This window comes from Pteropus medius, unplaced genomic scaffold (assembly GCF_902729225.1).
Source record: "Pteropus medius unplaced genomic scaffold, Ma_sr-lr_union100, whole genome shotgun sequence".
Lineage (NCBI taxonomy): Eukaryota > Metazoa > Chordata > Mammalia > Chiroptera > Pteropodidae > Pteropus > Pteropus medius.
Genome location: NW_024355205.1, coordinates 6832049 through 6851512, shown reverse-complemented (window position 1 = coordinate 6851512; position 19464 = coordinate 6832049). Strand labels below are relative to the sequence as shown.

Sequence of the window (19464 nt, the reverse complement as noted above, 5' to 3'; positions counted from 1 at the left end):
CCATTCTTTTTGCCTAAAACCATTGTTAACCACTTCACGTACCCACTGACTTTCTTAGATTTTAGGAGGAATGCAAATTTTAAAAGAATTGTAAGACGTGGTTACTAGAGAGAGCTAGAGCTGTTATATAAGAACTAATCTACTTCCCTTTAAAATCTTTTTTCTCACTAAACACATGCTCAGTGTTAAAAACAGAAAAACATAAGTTTAATTCTATAACCCAAAGAAAAATCACTTCCCTTTTGTTTTAGCTTTTCTTAAGTGTGTGTGTGTGTGTATTCATTTATATAGTATAATAAATGAAATTGTACTGTTTTAGGTACTGTTTTTTTCCCCATTATATTGTGAACCTTCTCCCCTGCCCTTAAATGTTCTTCAAAAACATTATTCTTAGGGGCTGCATAACATATATGTTAAACTAATTCTATTGTTCTCCATTTATTGTTTTTGTGTTGGGTTGTTTTCACTACTGTAAACGAAGCCTCAATTACACTATTATCATCAAACTAAAAATGCTACTATCAACGATAAGACTAACGACTATATAATTATCATTAGTTTAACTTCTAATAAGTGTTTAATACTTAGTGTTTGAAACGATAAGTAAAAAAATTCTTTGGTTCACAATGCTATCAAGCAGGAATACTTCTTAAAAAGATCTTAAACACATGAAGATCTGAAAATCTGCCATGATTGTATTTCCACAAGCTACTTGTTATTTCTAGTATTTACTGTTTTGCAATTCAACATTTATTTTGAAAGGCAAAGCATTTCCTGTTTACATCTTTATGGAACTGGGTTAAACAGCAGTTTAAGTCTATAAAAGACATTCTCTGACAGACCTTCTGGAATATATTATGCTTTAAAAGTTCTCATGTGTGTCAAACAATACGAACACTTTTTTTTTTTAAAGTAAAGTACTGTTGTTTTCTGGATAAAATAATGAAAATAGAGTTAAGTGAAGAACATTTAAATTGTAGTTTTAACCCTTAATATTTATTAGAAAATGATAATTTTCTATGTGACAAATTACTCTCGTTTCCTTATTTTCTCTTCAACTATTTCACTGTTATCCCTGTGAGGGCTGGAGACAAGAGTGGGGCATTTGTTTGTCTCTACGTGGCAGCCGGTCCCCACGGCTGTGCACATCCCAGTTTTCCAGAAGCACGAGTTTTGTCACCGGCAGTTGGCTCTCCACCTCTGACCCACTGCAGCCTTCTGAGAGCTTCCAGAAGATCAGCTTATCGGTTTTCTGAAAACTGATGTAGGGATACAAAGAGGGTCCTTACACTAAAGGTCTCCTTTTCCTGGTTCAAATTAATCCTTTTGTATGGTTCTAGGGAGCTCTGACATTGTCAGGTTTCACACAGATCCCAAACATTATTTATTGGGGCAGTTCCACTCTGTAGGAGCCATTTTGGAAATGCATAGGGGCATTTTTTTTTTTTAACATCTTTATGACTGGAGGGTACTACTGGCTTCCAATGGGTATGGGCTGGGTGATAGATGCTCTGCTGTTCTGAGTATATTTACAAATAATGATTGTCCCATATCCTGCATGGCTTGTCCTGTTGGTCATTCATTCATGCAGATAAAAATTCTTTGTGTAATTATTTGAGCCCAGAATCTGTTTTACATATAAGCACAACACGTATCCTCCATAATTTTAATATATACTTAATTTTCTAGGATTGTGATTCTCTGTAAATTGGGTGGGGGAGTGTGAGGGGACCACACTTTGCTTATTCTAAACTTTATAAAGAGTCATTCTCCATTTTGGAAAATGAAATCACCAACAGTTTCGCCACTCACCTGATGAGTCTCAACTGCAGCTCTCTCAATCTGCGTCTATGCTGGGAAGAGGCCCCAGCCTCTGGCAACTTTATCACATTTTCTAACGGCATCAAGCCAATGTATTTTCATTTTGAAATATGTGTTTTATTATAAATTACTTTCTTTTTGTTTCTCTTTTATATTTCTATACAGGCCTTAGTCTTGTTACGAAGGTACTTGTGTAAGTAGATTTGACTTCATATAACTTTCATTTCAGAATGGTAAAGAAGGCTCACAAGATGTTATAAAACGGGGGCAGAGAACTTTGCAGTGCGAGAGCCACTACTTTGTAATGAAAATGGTACATGAACTTTGACCACTCATTCTGGATTCCAAATAAGCTTAGCTGGACCAAAGTGCTGTGACCAATACACAGTCATCTTCCCTCTTCTGGGAGCCCACAGTTCCCCAAACCCCACTGACCTCCAACGTGATCCTGTTCTTCACCAGGAGCCCAATCTTGATGTCCATCAGGTTTAGGTCTTTCTCTAGCTGTTGATTGCCCCTAATCTTGGTCACCACTTCTCCTCTTAATCGTGCGACCTCCAGCTCCTCCTGGAAATCCAAGTCGCTTTGGTCCAATAGGTACACAAATTTGCGGATTACCGTTAATGGTGGGTTTTCGGAGCCAACTGCAGGGAAAGGAACAGGCATACTTTAACTAGGCATGCTCGGAATTATTATCCATAGGAAAGAAACCAGGTCTTTAAATAAGGGATTATCAGAAAAATATAGCAACAGAAGTACTTGGTCGTTGGAGTGAATCATTCTGCTCCATGTAAATCTGGACAAGGAAACCTATCATTTAAATAAATGTACACCACTGATAAGGTCTGGCCTCACCATTTTCTAGTTATCTAACACTCTCCTCTATCAGCCCTCTCTCACACTGTTTCCAGGTCTCCAGGACTGAGAAGGCAGTTCTCTCTATCTGTGCCTTATTGATGAGGAACCTGGGAAAGAATGCTAATGTTTAAGTTACCTCGGTTCTGAGAGCCTGTGGCTGAGCCAGATAAGAGATTTATGTTCTTACTACAAGAAGCAGAAAGTGGTTTCCCTCACCCCAAAAGACCTTTGGGAAGGAGCAGGAACTAGGTGAAGGGTAAATTAGAAAAGGTCGATGAAGGGAGCACTGTAAGGCCAAACAGGAGCCAGTGGAATGACGAGTGAATACATATTCTACTTGGCAGAAATAAAAAGATTTTTTAGAAATTAAAATTTGGCCCTTGTTCTTTCTGCATGGACCAAGGGAGGGTGCTCAGAAAGTAGGAGACCAACTTCTGTCGTTGAGAGGGGCATCTACTATATAAATTCCCTTTGTACCTTAAACATGAATAATGCTTTCATTCTCTGGCACTCTGACTTTTAAAAATTGTATTTTTAGTGTTTAGTGAGGTCTACTCTGGGTAAACTAATAATAAACTTTTGGACCTTCGGTGATGAATGATTAGATATAGTGATATAAGGATGACGTGAAAGAACCCAGTCCACTTCTCCTTTACATTAAAGACTCTTTCTTTTTCAATCTTCCTTTGACCTCCAGCTTGGTTGTGTGGTGTTTTGACACAAAACAAGAAAGGTTCAACCAACAACACAAACAAGTAATAGTATGAACCCAGCATGAACCACCAAGTCTAGAGTTACCTGTATTACTATTTTGATACCTCTAATGGTCTTTTTTGGAGAAGTTCTACCTTGGATCATGGGACCCTTTGTTTCCTGGTCATTGGAGCATATGTGAATTTATTTTACTCCCATTTCTAGCAGAGATGTTGCTGATGACATGACCATTTTAGAAAAAGCCTGGGTGATGAACCACAGCTCATTTATGTAGCTAAATTGAGAGCATGCGGCCATCTCATTTGTGTCTAAAGTTATATCTCTCTAGTCCTAAGTATTGTATACTTTTTAATGTTCTAACAGGCCAGTTAGAAACAAATTAATATTTTAGCTTTGCTAATTGTTATGGCTCAAATTTAATATTTCCTCTATCAACAGTAGGCTTTTTTGGCATCTTCATGACATCTTCATACCACCTTGTGGTATTTTAATTTCGGAAAATCACATAACTTCATAGTTGGCACTTACAGGTTCTAGAAACTTTTAAGCTTGAATACATTTAATGCCTTCTCAGAGAGAATGGGTGAAAATAGATGATGACTGACAAAGCAAAGTAATCTTTTCTCAGATGAAAAAAATGCCTTAGTTTTTTGATGATGCTGAATTGAGAAGGAAATAACAATTTACATTTCAGTTACATAAAACCACCCTATTTGCCAAAGTCCAGAGAAGCTTAGGTCTGACTTATTCATCAACATAGTTCTAAGTCCCTTCTATGCTTTAATATAAAATCGCCTAGATTTTTTTAAATTGGAATTTCTCTTTTTATAATTTAAAAAATGTAAGTAAATGAAAAGCATCACTATAAGCACCAATGAAAACATATTACCTAGAATGAAATGAAAATCAGCAAAAATCCAATTGTGTTCATTCAGAAAATTTATTCTTCAATTGTCTTTCATGTGCAAAGGCAATAGCAAGCCTATTTTAGTGTGTAAGGGCTCAGAAACCAAACCCTCTACTCAGACTTCTTGCAAAAACTTAAAGTTATCCACCAACTGAGAGATGAATCTCATTACTTCAAAGTGGAGAAGTGTGACATTGAAAAGAATGGCTGACCTATACTCACTCAGCTTGCATACTAAATTCTGGAATCTAGTGGAATGAGGTATTATCCAGTAGATTCTGAATGCTGGAGACAGAACCTGGCCTCTAAAGCCCCAAGGCTTTCCTTAATAAGTACCAGGGAAGATCTTTCTTGAGCCACGTATTTCACAACCATAAGTCAGATAGACTTTAGACAATAAAGGATGTTGGCTAAACTATCTACTAGGCACTACGCCAAGAAAATTACTAAACAGGATTTTACATTTTCCAAAAAATAAAAATAAAAAATGGCTGAATAAGAGAGAACATAATGGCCATTTTCATTACTAAGATACTCAAATAATGATTATTTTTTACCCTCTAAATTACTTCCGAATGACCTGTATAAAATATTTTTAAAATGTGTGCAATATTAATAAATTTATCGGCAAGTTCATCTTGACTTAACCCAGGACACGTTCTTAATTTATCACATGTTCTTTGATAATTAGAATGTTAAAAATTCAGCATGTAAAGAATGATCTTCACTATGCAAAAAAGAATGAGAAACATACAGAGTTGGGACTGTAGAGAGACAGCACAAAATGTGATTGCTGCTTCTGGGTGATTTTTATTTTATTTTGCTTTTTTAAACTTGCTACAAATGGTGATACTACTATAGGAAAAAAATATTTAAAAAACCATAGCTTCTGTGAAAAGTCCAGGAGGAAATTACAGATGAGACTACATGCTTTCTTGCTTCTTATTCATATTTCCGAAATTTCTTATGTGAATGTTTTATTCTTAAAATGTGTGAGGAAAATCATAGGTAAGCTAAAAAATTAAATAGTTCAAATATAATCGTATCTTCTGGCTAACTCTTTTTGCATTAGATTCTGATTATAGCTCAAATTTAATATAAAAATATCAGCATTTATGCCAACCCCATTTTTTTTTTTGAAGAAATTATATCCACTTCACCTACCCCTTCCACTTATAGTAATAGGAAAGCTCTTTTCCTATCACCACACGTTTCTCTGTGTACCAGTTCAGAACCCGGAGCCTGAGACGATTAAAATCTATTCTGTTCCTGGAGCAGTCTCTGAAGTAACTAAAATGGGATTAATTTGTCCTTGCCTGGTTTGTAAGGGGTTCACACTTTGTTTCAGAATACTGCCACTTACCCAATGTTTTGTAGTCATCTCTAGCTCTGTTTGCTCTCAGTAGTGACTGTATTTTCACGATTTCGTTTTTCTGCAAAAGAACGAGATCAGTCATGACCTTCCAGAGTCGCATCTACTCCATTATTTTAGAATTTAGAGCTATTTAAGAATTGACATTTAAGAGCAAACACTACTTAGAAATGACAGTCTCTCGATGTGATATATTTAATGTTTATTTTTCCATTTCCTTTGAAGAAAGGGTCAGATAAGTTAGCTAAAAGTATAAACAAGTTTGAATGAGGACTCTTTAAATAAAGAGCTCTAAAAAGGGAAAAGAATTTTACCACCAAACTTAGATGATTCGATCTATGTTCACCCATCTCTTCTTTAAAGATCTTGAAAACATACTTCCTATGGGTTTCCATTTAAAGTAATTGGTTAGCAGTTAATGTTGGAAAGCACTCCTTTAGAATTTTTTCACTTTGGCATTATTTTCCTTTCATTCATTTTTCCTAACCAGTTCTGACTGGTCAAAACCTCACTCTGAATATGAATTCTGAATTTAAAAACGTAAGCCTCCAAACACTATCATATTATGTTCTAAGACCTATTTTTAACTCCAAGTGTTCATTTCCATGAATTAATAAAAATTGTTCAATGTTAACATTCAACAAAGCATTCATTTAGTTCATTCTCAGCCAGGGTAAAAATCCACATGCAAGTCTCTTACATGATCTCTGAAATACTGTAGTCGTGAAAGATAATTCCTCCGTGCTATTATCATCCGGAACCAGGACTGAATCTAAAAATAAGTTAAAAAGAGAAATCAAGGCAATTACCAACCAACTTTATTATCTTTTTATGCAGTCTTTCTAAAAATAATACTGATATTTTATTTGATAAGAAAGTAAAAATTAGCAGCCGGCCAAATAATAAATATCTAAAGCCTAATCTTCATTGCCTACCTCTTTAATTGCTTTTTCTCTTAAGGAGTGAAAAACATTTTATACTTTATGGTGGGGAAGGTAATGTAGCTCTGTGCTATTTTGATTTAATCCCAATAAATAAAGGCCAAGAGGGCAAGGCATGTTGTTGAAAGGTGCAATAGGCCAAGGAATCAAATTAAACTAAGTTCAGGGTTTCTTCTAATGTCCCTTAAATGCATCTAATAAACTTTGTCTTTACACAAAAACACTGAAAGAGGTCTCGTGAGGGACTAACTGTGACTGACAGTTTTCTGAGAGAAAAGGCATGTGTTCCATGGTGAGCACAGGACAACATTAAGGAGCTAATGCACAATGGATCTGGACCATGTTATTCCCTGCCTTTACAGGTTAAAAGGTCTATTACAGTAATTTTATGTGATTCTGATCTCTCTCCAGCCCAGCTATTCTGAATCTCATCTAGATTTCCCAGTTGTCTACATGTTCACTTCTGTACAGTCCTTTGGTTTTTAGCTCTGAGAGAGCGGGCATCACAACACCTTTTCTTTAAGCTCAGAGCAATCAGCCTCAGTGGAAAGCTGGGTTGGACTGGCTCACCACCCAAATTCAGGTCCTAACTTCTGCATTTGCCTTATACTTAAGGTTTTGTACTGTTAACTTTGAGCATTCTAAATATTATTAGTGAATATGATAAGGCGAACATGAAATAAAGTTGGGTTTTCCCCAGGCCTTAAAAAATCAATTTGGACTTGCTAGAGAAAGAGCATTTATCATTTACAAAGCACTTTCACCTTTCATTCTCATAACCACATAAAGGACCTGAGCCAGTTATATATAGTGTTTAATGTACTTGCTTGTAGATAATCAGCTAAGTCAACAGTGGAGGTGGGACTCAAACCCAGGACCTGCTTCTGACTTCAAGGGTCATACATACTCTTTCCGTAGTCTGTCATCTAGAAGCAAAGCCAGAATGAAGGAAAAAGTTTAAGTCAAGAACTTAATAAGGTAGGGAAGGATGCTTACCTTTGCAATAGAAGGGATATTATCAATGAATGTTTGCCGTCTGCTTTTATATGCTATCCGTTGTTTATATCCCTTCCAAAAAGCCTGTAGAAAACAGTGAGTTACAGAATTAATTATGTGCAACAGTGTTCTAGTTTATTTTAGAAAGCACAAGAAAAGAGAATATCTCAATAGACACTGATTTGGAACTGTCAGGGATCCTCCCCCACAAATCTCGTTTGGACACTATCTCTGGGGGTGGACACTGAACTGAGCAGAGAGCATTATCTTATAGCTGAGGCTTATATCCCAAGCTGAGGAAAGCAATTATCAAGCAGAAGCCCAGTTTCCCACTCAAAAGCTTAATTCAAAAGTCTTTTGGGAGAGAATTTAGCAATATTCAATTTAAAATTATTTAGCCTTTTATCTAGTGTTTCTAATTTTCAATATATCTAGCCTAAGCAAACATAAGCACCTGTGTAGAAAAACTATATGTAAGAATTTTTGTTCTTATTTTTACTAATTTTTACTAAGGTCCTGTGTGACAAGAAGTAATAATGATATGGAATTGCCTCAAAATGTACAAATTAACTGGATGCTGGTATTATTTGGTAATAACATAAGATGATTCAAATAATGACTAATAAGTATCTTCACTCCAACAAGTGGCCAACTGTGACAGAGACTGGAAAAGAAGATGCTCTGCTAACTTGTGACTACGGATCCCTGAATTTAGGAGTGCTGTGATCGAACATTTATTATTTCATCTATTTCTACAGCAAGTTTAATGATGCTCCATTAATATAACTTTACTAGGTTATTATCATTAAAGAGAATTTTTATAGGAAACAAAAACTAGACACAAACTGGGATCTTTAGAAGGATTAAATCTATAATTTAGAAGTTTATTCCACTTCATTTATGAGTATCTTTTTATTGATACATATCTTCGTAAGTCACTCCAATTTTGAGTTTGCTTCTCAGATTAGAAATGTAATACGAGTTTCTTGTTAAAAAGGACAAATACAAAAATTACGTTATTTTTATAAATTTATTTTCATGTCTGCATATATTGATCTACCTCATTGTTTTAAAAATATATGTGAAATTTTACCATTTAAAAATAATTCACTTTTTTTGTAATAAAACAAAATAGTCAGGATGGGATAAAAAAGACCAACTGAGCACTTACTCCATACTTTCCCTCTCAGTGCATATACCTAGAGATGACAAATATGCATTTTTAAAAAAAACTTTTAATTTTGAAATAACTAGACTCACAAAAATCTGCAAAAATAATATATTGAGTTCTATGTGCCCTGTGAGTAGTCCCTTCACCCGGCTGCCCTCAACAGTAATACCTTATAAATATGCTTTTCAAGCAACCCACAATAGTGCCAGAAAATGAGAAGGTATATGGATCGAAAACTATGAGAGATCCTAGAAGAGAAAAGGCAGCCAAAATAGGACCGAAAGTGGGAACTGCAAAATAAAATTCTACAAAAATGTGGGAATATCTACAAAAAACATTGGATGATTCTAAGCTTGCGGGAGCCTTGGGCAGCAGTCAGAACAATTTTGGGAACATTGTAATTGTTTCTACTTGCCAATCAGTGGACAAAAAAGCATAGGTGGAGAAGTGGGGGCTGGGAAAAGTACAAGAGCACAGAGCCTTTTTGGAGAGAATTCAGCAATACCAAATTTAAAATTAGTGTTTCACCTAGTGTTTCTGATTTTCAATATACCTAGCCTAAGCAAATATAAGCACCTGTGTAGAAAAACTATAAGAATTTTTGTTCATAAAACAAATATGTGTATAGAGCAGAATGTTTACAAATAGGGGAACAATTAGATAAATTGTGATTGCACTCATACCGAGAGATGTTACATGACACTTAAGAAGAATGAGGTAGAGTCAAATATATTGATTGTGGAAATGTTCTGTATCTTGAGGAATAGGAAGATCTCCAGGACATACTAAGAGAAAGAGGAAATTGTAGCTTACCACACATACTATGATACAATATATTGACAAAAAAAGGAAAATATAAAACGATAATATATATTTCTATGAAAACAATATGTACACAAGCCTAGAAGATCTATGAGGATATACAGCAAACACAGAGAAAGAGTATAAAGTAAAATGTGCCGATGTGCCTATCTTTACTTTGACCCGGCTATTCTCCAAAGGAATTCCTAATTTTTTGTTATGTACTCTTTGAAATAGGCAAACATATATACTTTATGTATACATACATATATACTTTAGTGTTGTACACAAAATTAAAACATATAAATATGTATATGTCTATGTGTTTATGCACTCTTTATTTTTGACAACATGAGGTCCAAGATTTGCTTTTCCTTCACTAAATTATATATAGCATTTATATTATTTCTTATAAAAAAACACAGATCCTTTCCCACTATTTTTTAATGACCATGCAGTATTCTGTAGTGTAGATTTACCATGACTTGGTGTGCATTCAGTTGTCATTTTTTTTTGCAGTAAATAACCTTGTACACACACATTATGTATTTTTATGAATGTCTCCATCAAGATAGAGTAATCCATATACGATTACTGGGTAAATGGTTGATATTAGAAATTGATAGTTACTGTGAAGTTGCCCTACAAAAAGTGTATGATAGAGACTTCTTTCTCAAGCATCTCACTGAACTGGTAAAAAAAAAAAAAAAAAAAAAGGATTAAAAAAAAGATTGGTGATGTCCAAACAGACTAAAAAAACTGTTGTCTCATTTTTATTTATATTTTGATCTCCAGCAAAGTGTAGCAAGCTTACCTTCCTTTATATACATTTACTCTCATTTATAATACAATTATCTTAAATATTTCCTCTACATACATTTAGAACCATATTCAACAGTGTTATAATTTCTGCTTCAACTGTCAAACATAATTTTAAAAATCCAAGAACAGCAAACAAAATTCAGCAATACATTAATAAGATCATACACCATGATCAAGTAGGATTAACTCCTGGGATGCAAGTTTTGTTCAATATCTGAAAATTAAATAACATGATATACCATATTAACAAATTAAAATATAAAAATCATATGATCATATCAACAGATGCAGAAAATGCATTTGATAAAATCCAGCATCCATTTATGATGATAAAACTCTCAGCAAAGTGGGAATAGAGAAAATGTAACTCAATATAATAAAGGCCACAAATGACAAATCCAAAGCTAATATCTTACTAAATGAAGAAAAGCTAAAAGCGTTTTCCTTAGGATCAAGAATAAGATAGGATGTCTACTTTCACACTTTTATTCAACATGATACTGTAAGGCTTACCCATAGTAATCAGAAAAGAAAAAGAAATAGAAGGCATCCAAACTGGAAAGGAAGAAGTAAAACTGTCATTATTTTGCTTTTCTGGGATTACATAAACTCCAGGAACACTATTAATCTCTGTTAGTTCAGACTCATGAACACTCTGGATAAGTAATCTGTCCTAGTAACAGATGATCTAATATTGAAGCATTCTTATACTGGTGGAATGGGCACACATGTCCATTCTGTACTATTTTTTTAATGTATTTTTAATGTACAATGCTCACCAATAGTATTTTCCTTGAGATTTCATTTGTTTCATCTCTTCATTGATTATGTTGATTTTTCTGGAATCCTTCTATATTTAGGAATATTTTATTGCCTTTCTAAACCAAGGCAACTTGATTGGGTATAAAATTTTTGGTCTATAGAAGCAGAATACCACATGTCTCTTATTTGTCAAAATTCTACAGTTTTCTTTTTCAGTTTGTAAGTTTTAAATCCATCAGGACTGGCTTTTCTTATTCTTTTCTAATAACTCCTGTACAAGGCCATGAAGTTGCAAGCTCTTCTAATTAGAGGCTATTTATGAAAAAACAATTAGAGGTATAAAGTTGGGGGGAAGGAGCTATTGATGAAAATGCAAAATGAGACAAGGTTCTCCATCATAAAGCCATTTAGAAGCAGCTTTTTATAGGAAATTGGAGACAGAAGGCATTTACAAAAATATCAATCTTCTCTTAATGGGTATGAGAATTTGTGGGAAAACTTATAATGGTCATCTTTTTTTTTTTCTTTTGTTACCATACATATATTTTCTATGTAATGCATCTGCAATGAAGGAGGCTTTCAAAATATCTAGCCCTCAGAGGTTACTCCTTTGTTTTATAGATTGTAATTGTCAATCTCTAGAAAATGTGGCTTGCTAAAATTGTTTGCCTTATTTGGTAATTGGGGACCCAGGACCATAATATCCAAATAATCAACTCCATCTTTTGAAGTACAGGTTCTTGTGTGATTTATCTCTCTATTGGCCAACAAAACGCTAAACATTTATCGTTTCCTTCTCAGCTTAAAGGTAAAATTCCAGCAATCTACAAAAGTAGTCCCATTACAGCAATGTCCTGAAGGACTGTCACATCCTTTTCCTCGGAACCTGCAGACTCTGCCACTGCTCCTGGCAATCTGAAGTTGCTTCAGAGAAGCTTGTTTCTTTTTCTTCCTTCTCTTCCTGCTCTTCCTCCTCTTCCTCCTCCTCCTCCTCTTCTTCTTCCTCTTTTTTTTTTTTTGCCTGGATGTTTGTGATACTCTTTGACCTGAAGTTCAATAATTTAATACTTCCCAGGGCTAAGTTTTGGTGTTTGTCAATTACTTTGTTTTTTCCTTAAAAGTGGCATTCCAGCTTTCTTCAGTTCAAAAAACAAAACAGAAACAAAAACTGTAAGCTATCTATTTTTTCCCATCTGGATTTTTCTGATATCTTCTGGTGCGATACCAACAATCTCAGTGTTGGCTCCCCACTACCTGTCCTCTTAGGCATCATCTCATCATTTTTAACACTTACTGAGCACTTAAGAGCCACATACTGGGCCAAATTTGTTATGTGAATTATTCCATTTAATTCTCACAACTCTGCAATAAAATGGATATTATCATTTTCAGATGAGAAAATAGATTTTAAACCATCTATTCTTTTCCTCAGCTTTTTGTGTGATTTTTCTCAAGTTCTCCATATGTTTCAATTATTTTCAGTGTCAGTTCTGCATTCTACAGTTATATGTGCATTTACATTCTATGATGTCATGATTTCTCTTTCTTTCTTTAGTCATCACTTATCTTTTCATTTTATTGTGTTGTCTTGTTTCACTAAGTTCATGTCTCATTAAATTTCTTGATAGCATAAAGCAGTTTCAGTATAAACATTTCTTCTGTCTCCTGGAATAAGAGTATTCTTAAATGTTTACCTCATTTGTATTTTACAATTTACATTTGTGTTTTGTTTTGATATAAAATTTTCTTTTTTTCTCCTGGTTCACTCATTCTTAAATGTAGGCAATTTTACAGAGCCTTCTTAATGTTTAAAAATAGTATGGCTATTTCTCTCTCACTGCTCTCAAGATTCTTTGTCAAGAGATTCTCTCTCTCTGCAGTGAGAGAGAATGACAGTTATCCCTTATCTATAGGGGAAAAATAATACAAATGATAGTGGATTTCTCATCAGACACCTTGAAGGCAAGATGGAATTAGCACAACATTTTTCAAGTGCTGTAAAATAAAAACTCTCAACTCACAATCCAGCAGAATGTCACCAGCAGACTTATCCTAAAAGAATGTTCTCTAAACAAAGTAAATGATAAAGGAAGAAGTTTTGGAACATTAGGAAGAAAGAAAATAACACAGTGAGCAAAATATATTGGTAAACAAAATAGATTTTCCTTTTCCTCTTAGATTTTCTAAATTATGATTGATCACTGAAGCAAAAATTATAAAATTGTGTGATGTGGTTTTAAATGAATATATCGGAAATGGGTAATAATTATATTATAAAGGAGAGAGGAGGGAGGAGTAACGGGACATAAAGGAAGGTAATATCTTTGTACTCACTAAAAACTGAAAAAATAATGATACCAATAGATTGTGATTATATATTATATGATATATATAAGTCTATCATAATACCTAAAACAACCACTAAAAAAGCTATACGAAAGAGTACACTCAAAACCACTATAACTAAATCCGAATGGAATATAAAAAATGTGTTTAAATTAACCTTCAAGAAGTCAGGAAAAGAAAACAACAAAAAGCCAAAACAATAATGCATACATTAGAAAAAGGCAAAAGTTTCAAATCATTAATCTCAGATCCCATCTCAAGAACTAGAGAAAGAAGAGCAAAACAAACTCAAACAAATGGAAAAAAAGAATAAAAATAAGAGTAGAAATCAAGGACAATGAAAACAGCAAAATAAGGAATATCAATGAAATGAAGATCTCGTTTTTTGAAAAGACCTATAAAATTGACAAACCTCTCGAAAGTGACAAAGACAAAAAGACACAAGAGAGCAAAATCATAAGTAGTCTTACAAATGAATATGAAAGTAAAAATCTTAAATAAAAACTTAAGTAAAGTATTATAGTCTATATACTTCTATATGCATACACATAATGTACGTATGAGTGTGTTTGAATGTGTGTATATATATGTATATACATGCACACAAAATTGTGTTTGTACAAAGAATTATTTATGAATGAAAAGTCTAATCATAATACATTAATAAATAAAAATTAAAAATCATCTCAATAGGTGTAGAATATTTTTGATAAAATTCATATTTTTTCAATTTAGAAAGAAATTCAACAAACTAAAAATAAATGTAAAAAACTCTTAACCTTAACTTAATCTTTAGAAAAAAGATTATCTAACAAAAATCTATAATATTATACCTAATGGTGAAATGTAAGGATATTTAAAAAAAAAGAGAAAAAGAAAGAAAGAAAGAAAGAAAGAAAGAAAGAAAGAAAGAAAGAAAGAGAGAGAAAGAAAAAGAAAATAAAAACAATATGGCTATACAAATTCTTCTTGACTTTCCATGTTTACCTGGGCACTTCCCGATTTGTTCCACAAGCTTGAGACAGAGGATTAACTATTGATGATGTATGTTCTCTGTACCACTACAGCTAGGAAGGTTGAGCTGTTTTATGGAGGGGAAGTCTTTAGATTTCAGATCCTTCCCCCAATTCACAGTCAATCAGACACTTTGGCAAGAAATGAGTTAGCATGATTCCCTCTGGTTCGTGGTCCTTTGGTTTTGTGGGTTAGCATGTTTCTATTGACTACATATTCACATCAGTCTATCGCTTATCTTTGCTTGTTAGGAAACTATCAGAAGATAAACAAAAAAGGCATAAAAAGGCATGGAGGGGTGAATTCATAGTTGGATGGCTTTTTCTTCAATCCTGCTGCCTCTGCTGAGCTGAAGGCTGCCGACGACTGTTTCTGTCCTCCCCCAGCCCTCTCCTGACTTCAGTCCTGGGTCCTCATGCCAGGAAGATTTTACACGGTGGGCTCCTCAGAATGTCTCCCAACTGTAACACTGCTCCATGCCTACCCAAGACTGGAGAGCTTATGGATGGTCCAAACTCTGTCATGATGGCTGATACTCTGAATTTTGTGCAAAATTAGAGCTTTAGCATCAGTGTAGATGATTCTATTTTTATGCTTTTGTTCACTTCTTGTGTATTTTTCCTACCATTTGTTTAAAGAAGACATATACTAGAAAACTTATTGGTTCACTTAAAAAATTCTTTTGAATGTCAGGTTAAAAGAGAAATTTCTTTTGTAAAATTGCTCTGCCTTCTAACATCTTAAGCTCTGAGCAAATTTGAACATTTGGACACCTACCACATGCAAGACATAAGAATATAAAAGTTTAAAAACCTATTTTCTGTCCTGAATGATATTATAATTAGGTGGGGGAAGAGATAAATACACCAATGATCACAAAAGAAAAGCTCTTCAACTTAAAAACTTTTCATTTAGGAAATTTCATAGTTATTGGCCAAAGCAAAAACCCATCAAACTCAGCCCATTATAACAATATTACTTTGGATGCACAAAAAGGACAGACACATAGTCTTTTGGAAGCCAGCGTAGTGGTGGGTAGAGGGTGCTAGGGGAATACAGAAGAAAAACATCTAAATACCTAAGTGGCAAGGTTCTCTCCTGCCAACTAGAGGGTTCAGACAAGTCATGCAAGTGTAAGAACAACTCACAACAAAAAAAATCAGGACTGTGGATTTTCCTGTAGGCCTAAATGAAGAGTGATAGATTATATAAGGGAGAAGACATTCTTGGAGATGCTAAATCTATTTCATTAGCTCTTCTGTTCTTTCAGACACCACTAAACATCCACTAACCACTAAAAATCCAATTCATAAAGCACCTGAGTCAGAAAGTAAGTGACACAAGGAGATCCAGCTTTTTAGAGAAACATGGTTTCGCTCTGGTCTGAGGCGTTCCTCTAGCTCTGCTAGGTTTGTGGCAGGCAGATCTGTGGGAGTCCACATTGCCCCGAATACTCTCCAGAAGACCAGAGGTCAAAAATCATTCAATATCTTTACCATATTGGGGTCTTAATGAAGCAGACTCAGGGACACTGATTAAGGAAAATATCTGCAGGCAGTTTTGTTTTAATAGAATGCTGGTAGTTGACTGTCCTCTTACCGATAAAATATTTTCAAGAGATATGACAGTTTGCTGTAACTAGTGGTAGGTGAGTCACATACCTGTATTTTGGCTACATGCTCTTCTTGTTCATACAGAAATGATTTCCTAGATTCATACTCTTTCCTAAGAAGAGTTCCTGAGCTTGTGGTTTGAAAGTGAAGAAGCATATCTTCAGAAGCAGACCATATCTTCTCACGAATGTAATTTGCTGTGACTTCCTTAATAATGTCCTGGCAAGAGACATTTCTTATGGTTACACTTCACACATCAGGCAAAAGAAGCATATAGAATAGCTTCTGGAAATTTAATCATACAGAAACTGAAATGGATAGCTCTTTCTGAATTGATTTAAAAATAGATTTGACCAGAGGTCAAGGGACAAACTGGCTTAGGTTCTTTCTAGTGACATGATTTCAGAATCCTCTAAACTTTGTGCTGAGGTGGTTTGAGCACGTGGCTGAATGATCGCAAGATTTGGATGGAGAGATGTATGGAGGATGCTGACCCTTGCCTGGTGTGAAACCTGAGCTCCACAGAATGTAAAAGGGATAGAATGATTATGGTAAGAATATGCATCACTTCCTTTCTCCCTTATGTTGCCAAGGGAAAGACTGCAGTGCCCATGAGGTCCTCAGTCTTCTCTAGGCCAGAGCAGGAAAACTCAAGAAAAGGGGGTAGGGGAAGAAAGACAAGTGCTATCATGGGCAGACAGGGGAAACCTAGACGAGTGAGATAAAGGGAAGAGGGACTGTGAGAAGTCTTTATGTGGATTGTGAACTGGCTTTACTTTTATGTTTTATGAGAGATGTGAGCAAAGACTGGACTCACTTCCATGGCTTACACCTCTTATCCAGTGTGACTGGAATCAATGGATGGTTAACTTAAATTAAAAGTGAAATCATATAAAAGATACATAAATACTTTTATGAGAAGACATATATGTCCATTTATGGAATAAAATCAGTAATTTTAGTTGTTAAGAAGAAATAAAATTAATTTTACAGTATAGACCCTCCACTTTCTAATAATCCTAATGGTGTGATGCTCAATTTCACAAAGTTATATCTAGGGCATCTCTGGATGCCACATGTGCAGTGTTTGGCTCTGAATTTTAACCCTTTGATGCTGCTTCCTCACAGTTTGATATATTTTCTCAGTTATAGCATGTGATTTTTAAATAATTATCCATAATTCCATGTTATCAACAAAGTAGCACAAACAATTCATTGCCACAATGCCATTTTCCTGTAAATTGTGGGAATTTTGAACATTTGAAATTAGTTAATAAACTATGTTCTTCACTATCTTCTTATCAGTCCGGATATCCGGTGGCATTGTCAGCCCCGGGCCACAGTTTTTTTTGAGTTTTAGTAAATATGGTATTGGTGATTCTGTCCACAATACTGCTATACTGAAATATCTTTGATGCTGGTGATTTTCAGCAATTTTGTAAGATCTACATTTGTGTTCTATTTATTTTTTTCAAAATGTAACTCAATTATTATCAGTACTTTTTCTTTAAACATTCTATAATACTTGGATCAAACAGCAATTTTCATAACTTTTGGGTCCAACTTTCGATCCTAAGTCCAAAGCAATTTAGGTGAACCTTCCTTCAAGAGTATTTCCCCCTGGGAAGCATTACTCACTTTTAAAGGACATACTTAGCTGAGAGGGGGAAAGAAATGACATTTTAAATACTGACAACCAAGGAATTACCACTAATTGAGCTTTTGTATCAAGGAACACCCAAAGATTGATTTCTTAGGATAATCTACTACCCCAAATAAGCCACAAAAACTTCCCTTGCTCTTTTTGGTGTTGCTATGCCAATATGGAAAGAATTCTAAAAGTTAGTAACTACATAGCCACATCCAACTGCAGTCCATGAAGACTGATCTATATCCAGCCTTCAAATACATCAATTAGTTCCTCTCATCACTTCCCTGATTCAAAAATAGAAAAATAATCACAGTTCTCTTTATAGTATAGTATTCCTTCAAACACCAACTCCTACCTCAATTTCTTTTCCCATGAGCCATGATTCTTTATACAAGCAAGATTCAGGTGTGACCCAGGAACTCTCTTGTGAGTCAACATTGTAGTAGTAATGATATTTCTCCTTCAGGGTGAGTTTGAGCCATGAGCCTTCAGTAGACACTAAAGAAAAAAGTGTTTTACATTCTAGAGTGGAACCTGAACACTTCAACGTTAATATAGTTTCTTCAAATGTGTAAAATAATAAAAAATGTTTTTCATCAAGCATTCAGATATTCTAAGTTAAAATCATTAAGAAATGACTCATTGAAATAGAATAAATGCTATATATTCAATGGCAGCTCTCTGCTAAGCCAAATAAGAAGGAAGAGAGACTGATGTCTAATGCTAGCTCTGGATCCCAAACTTTTCATGAGGATGATAGGAGTCACAAATGGCCAACAAACAGGACAAGCAAACAAGGCACATATGCCCCAGGTAAATGTGAACAGCACCATAGTAGACAGAGAAAACCAATGAGCGAGAATCCCCTTTGCTTAGAAAGTCTTCCAGCATCTTTTCTGACAAGTGGTAGACAAGGACTGTAACTCATTATTTACGGAGGGCCAATGATGTGCATTAAACCAAAGCAGAAGTGACTGACTCATCTTTGCTGACAACTTTATCCAAAGTACAAAATGGTATATGCAAACATTAAGGTCACTGAGTAGGAAGAAAGCTACTTCTGGTTCCTCTGAGTCTTCTTGCTCTACACAGTCACAAAAAATGAGAAAAAAATGTTAGAAAGACTTAATTTGGGAGTAGGGTCATACTAGGAAGAAATCTATAGCAGTCATGGCTTAAATTGGTCAAGAAGAATATCTCCTCACCTATCTGTGGGCTATACTTCCTATTTAGAAATCTGTTTATTTTATTGAATGGTCATGCCTTCTGTCCCAGACCAGAGAGCTAAAAATGATAATAAAAATAAAAATGAAAAAGCTCTGACCTAGATGAAGCTAAGCTAGCTATTGCTAAGTTAGACTAATTGCCTTTATAGATAAATCAAAGTTCAAGGGAATTTTCACACAGAATATATAAATAGATTCAAATAACTAAGCAGAAGTAACTTTAAGTTCCTTTAATATGCATTGATTCTTTATCTGGTTTTAATTGGCCCTCAATTGTTCTATTTGTCAATGCCCAGGAAGAAAGATGCATCTCTTCAAATAGGTAGTCAGACAGCTATTATCTGTCTAGAGGTGCTCGTCTACTAGCAAATATATTAAACAGTCAAATTAGGATGATCACGAGTAATTACATTTTCAATTACCAATAGTTGTCAGATTCACAAGCTTTC

The 19464-nt window shown here is 34.6% G+C and overlaps 1 protein-coding gene across 1 annotated transcript in view; it reads right to left on the bottom strand.

Moving 5' to 3' along the window:
* IQGAP2 (IQ motif containing GTPase activating protein 2) overlaps window positions 1–19464 on the bottom strand; it is a 251621-nt gene that overhangs the window by 40325 nt on the left and 191832 nt on the right. Inside the window, exons 16-21 of the mRNA XM_039857724.1 lie at window positions 18145–18287; window positions 16187–16357; window positions 7610–7693; window positions 6373–6444; window positions 5664–5733; window positions 2257–2465 (exon numbers count right to left, since the gene is read on the bottom strand). Coding sequence (XP_039713658.1) covers window positions 2257–2465; window positions 5664–5733; window positions 6373–6444; window positions 7610–7693; window positions 16187–16357; window positions 18145–18287 — 749 coding nt within the window. The remainder of the gene's footprint in view (window positions 1–2256; window positions 2466–5663; window positions 5734–6372; window positions 6445–7609; window positions 7694–16186; window positions 16358–18144; window positions 18288–19464) is intronic.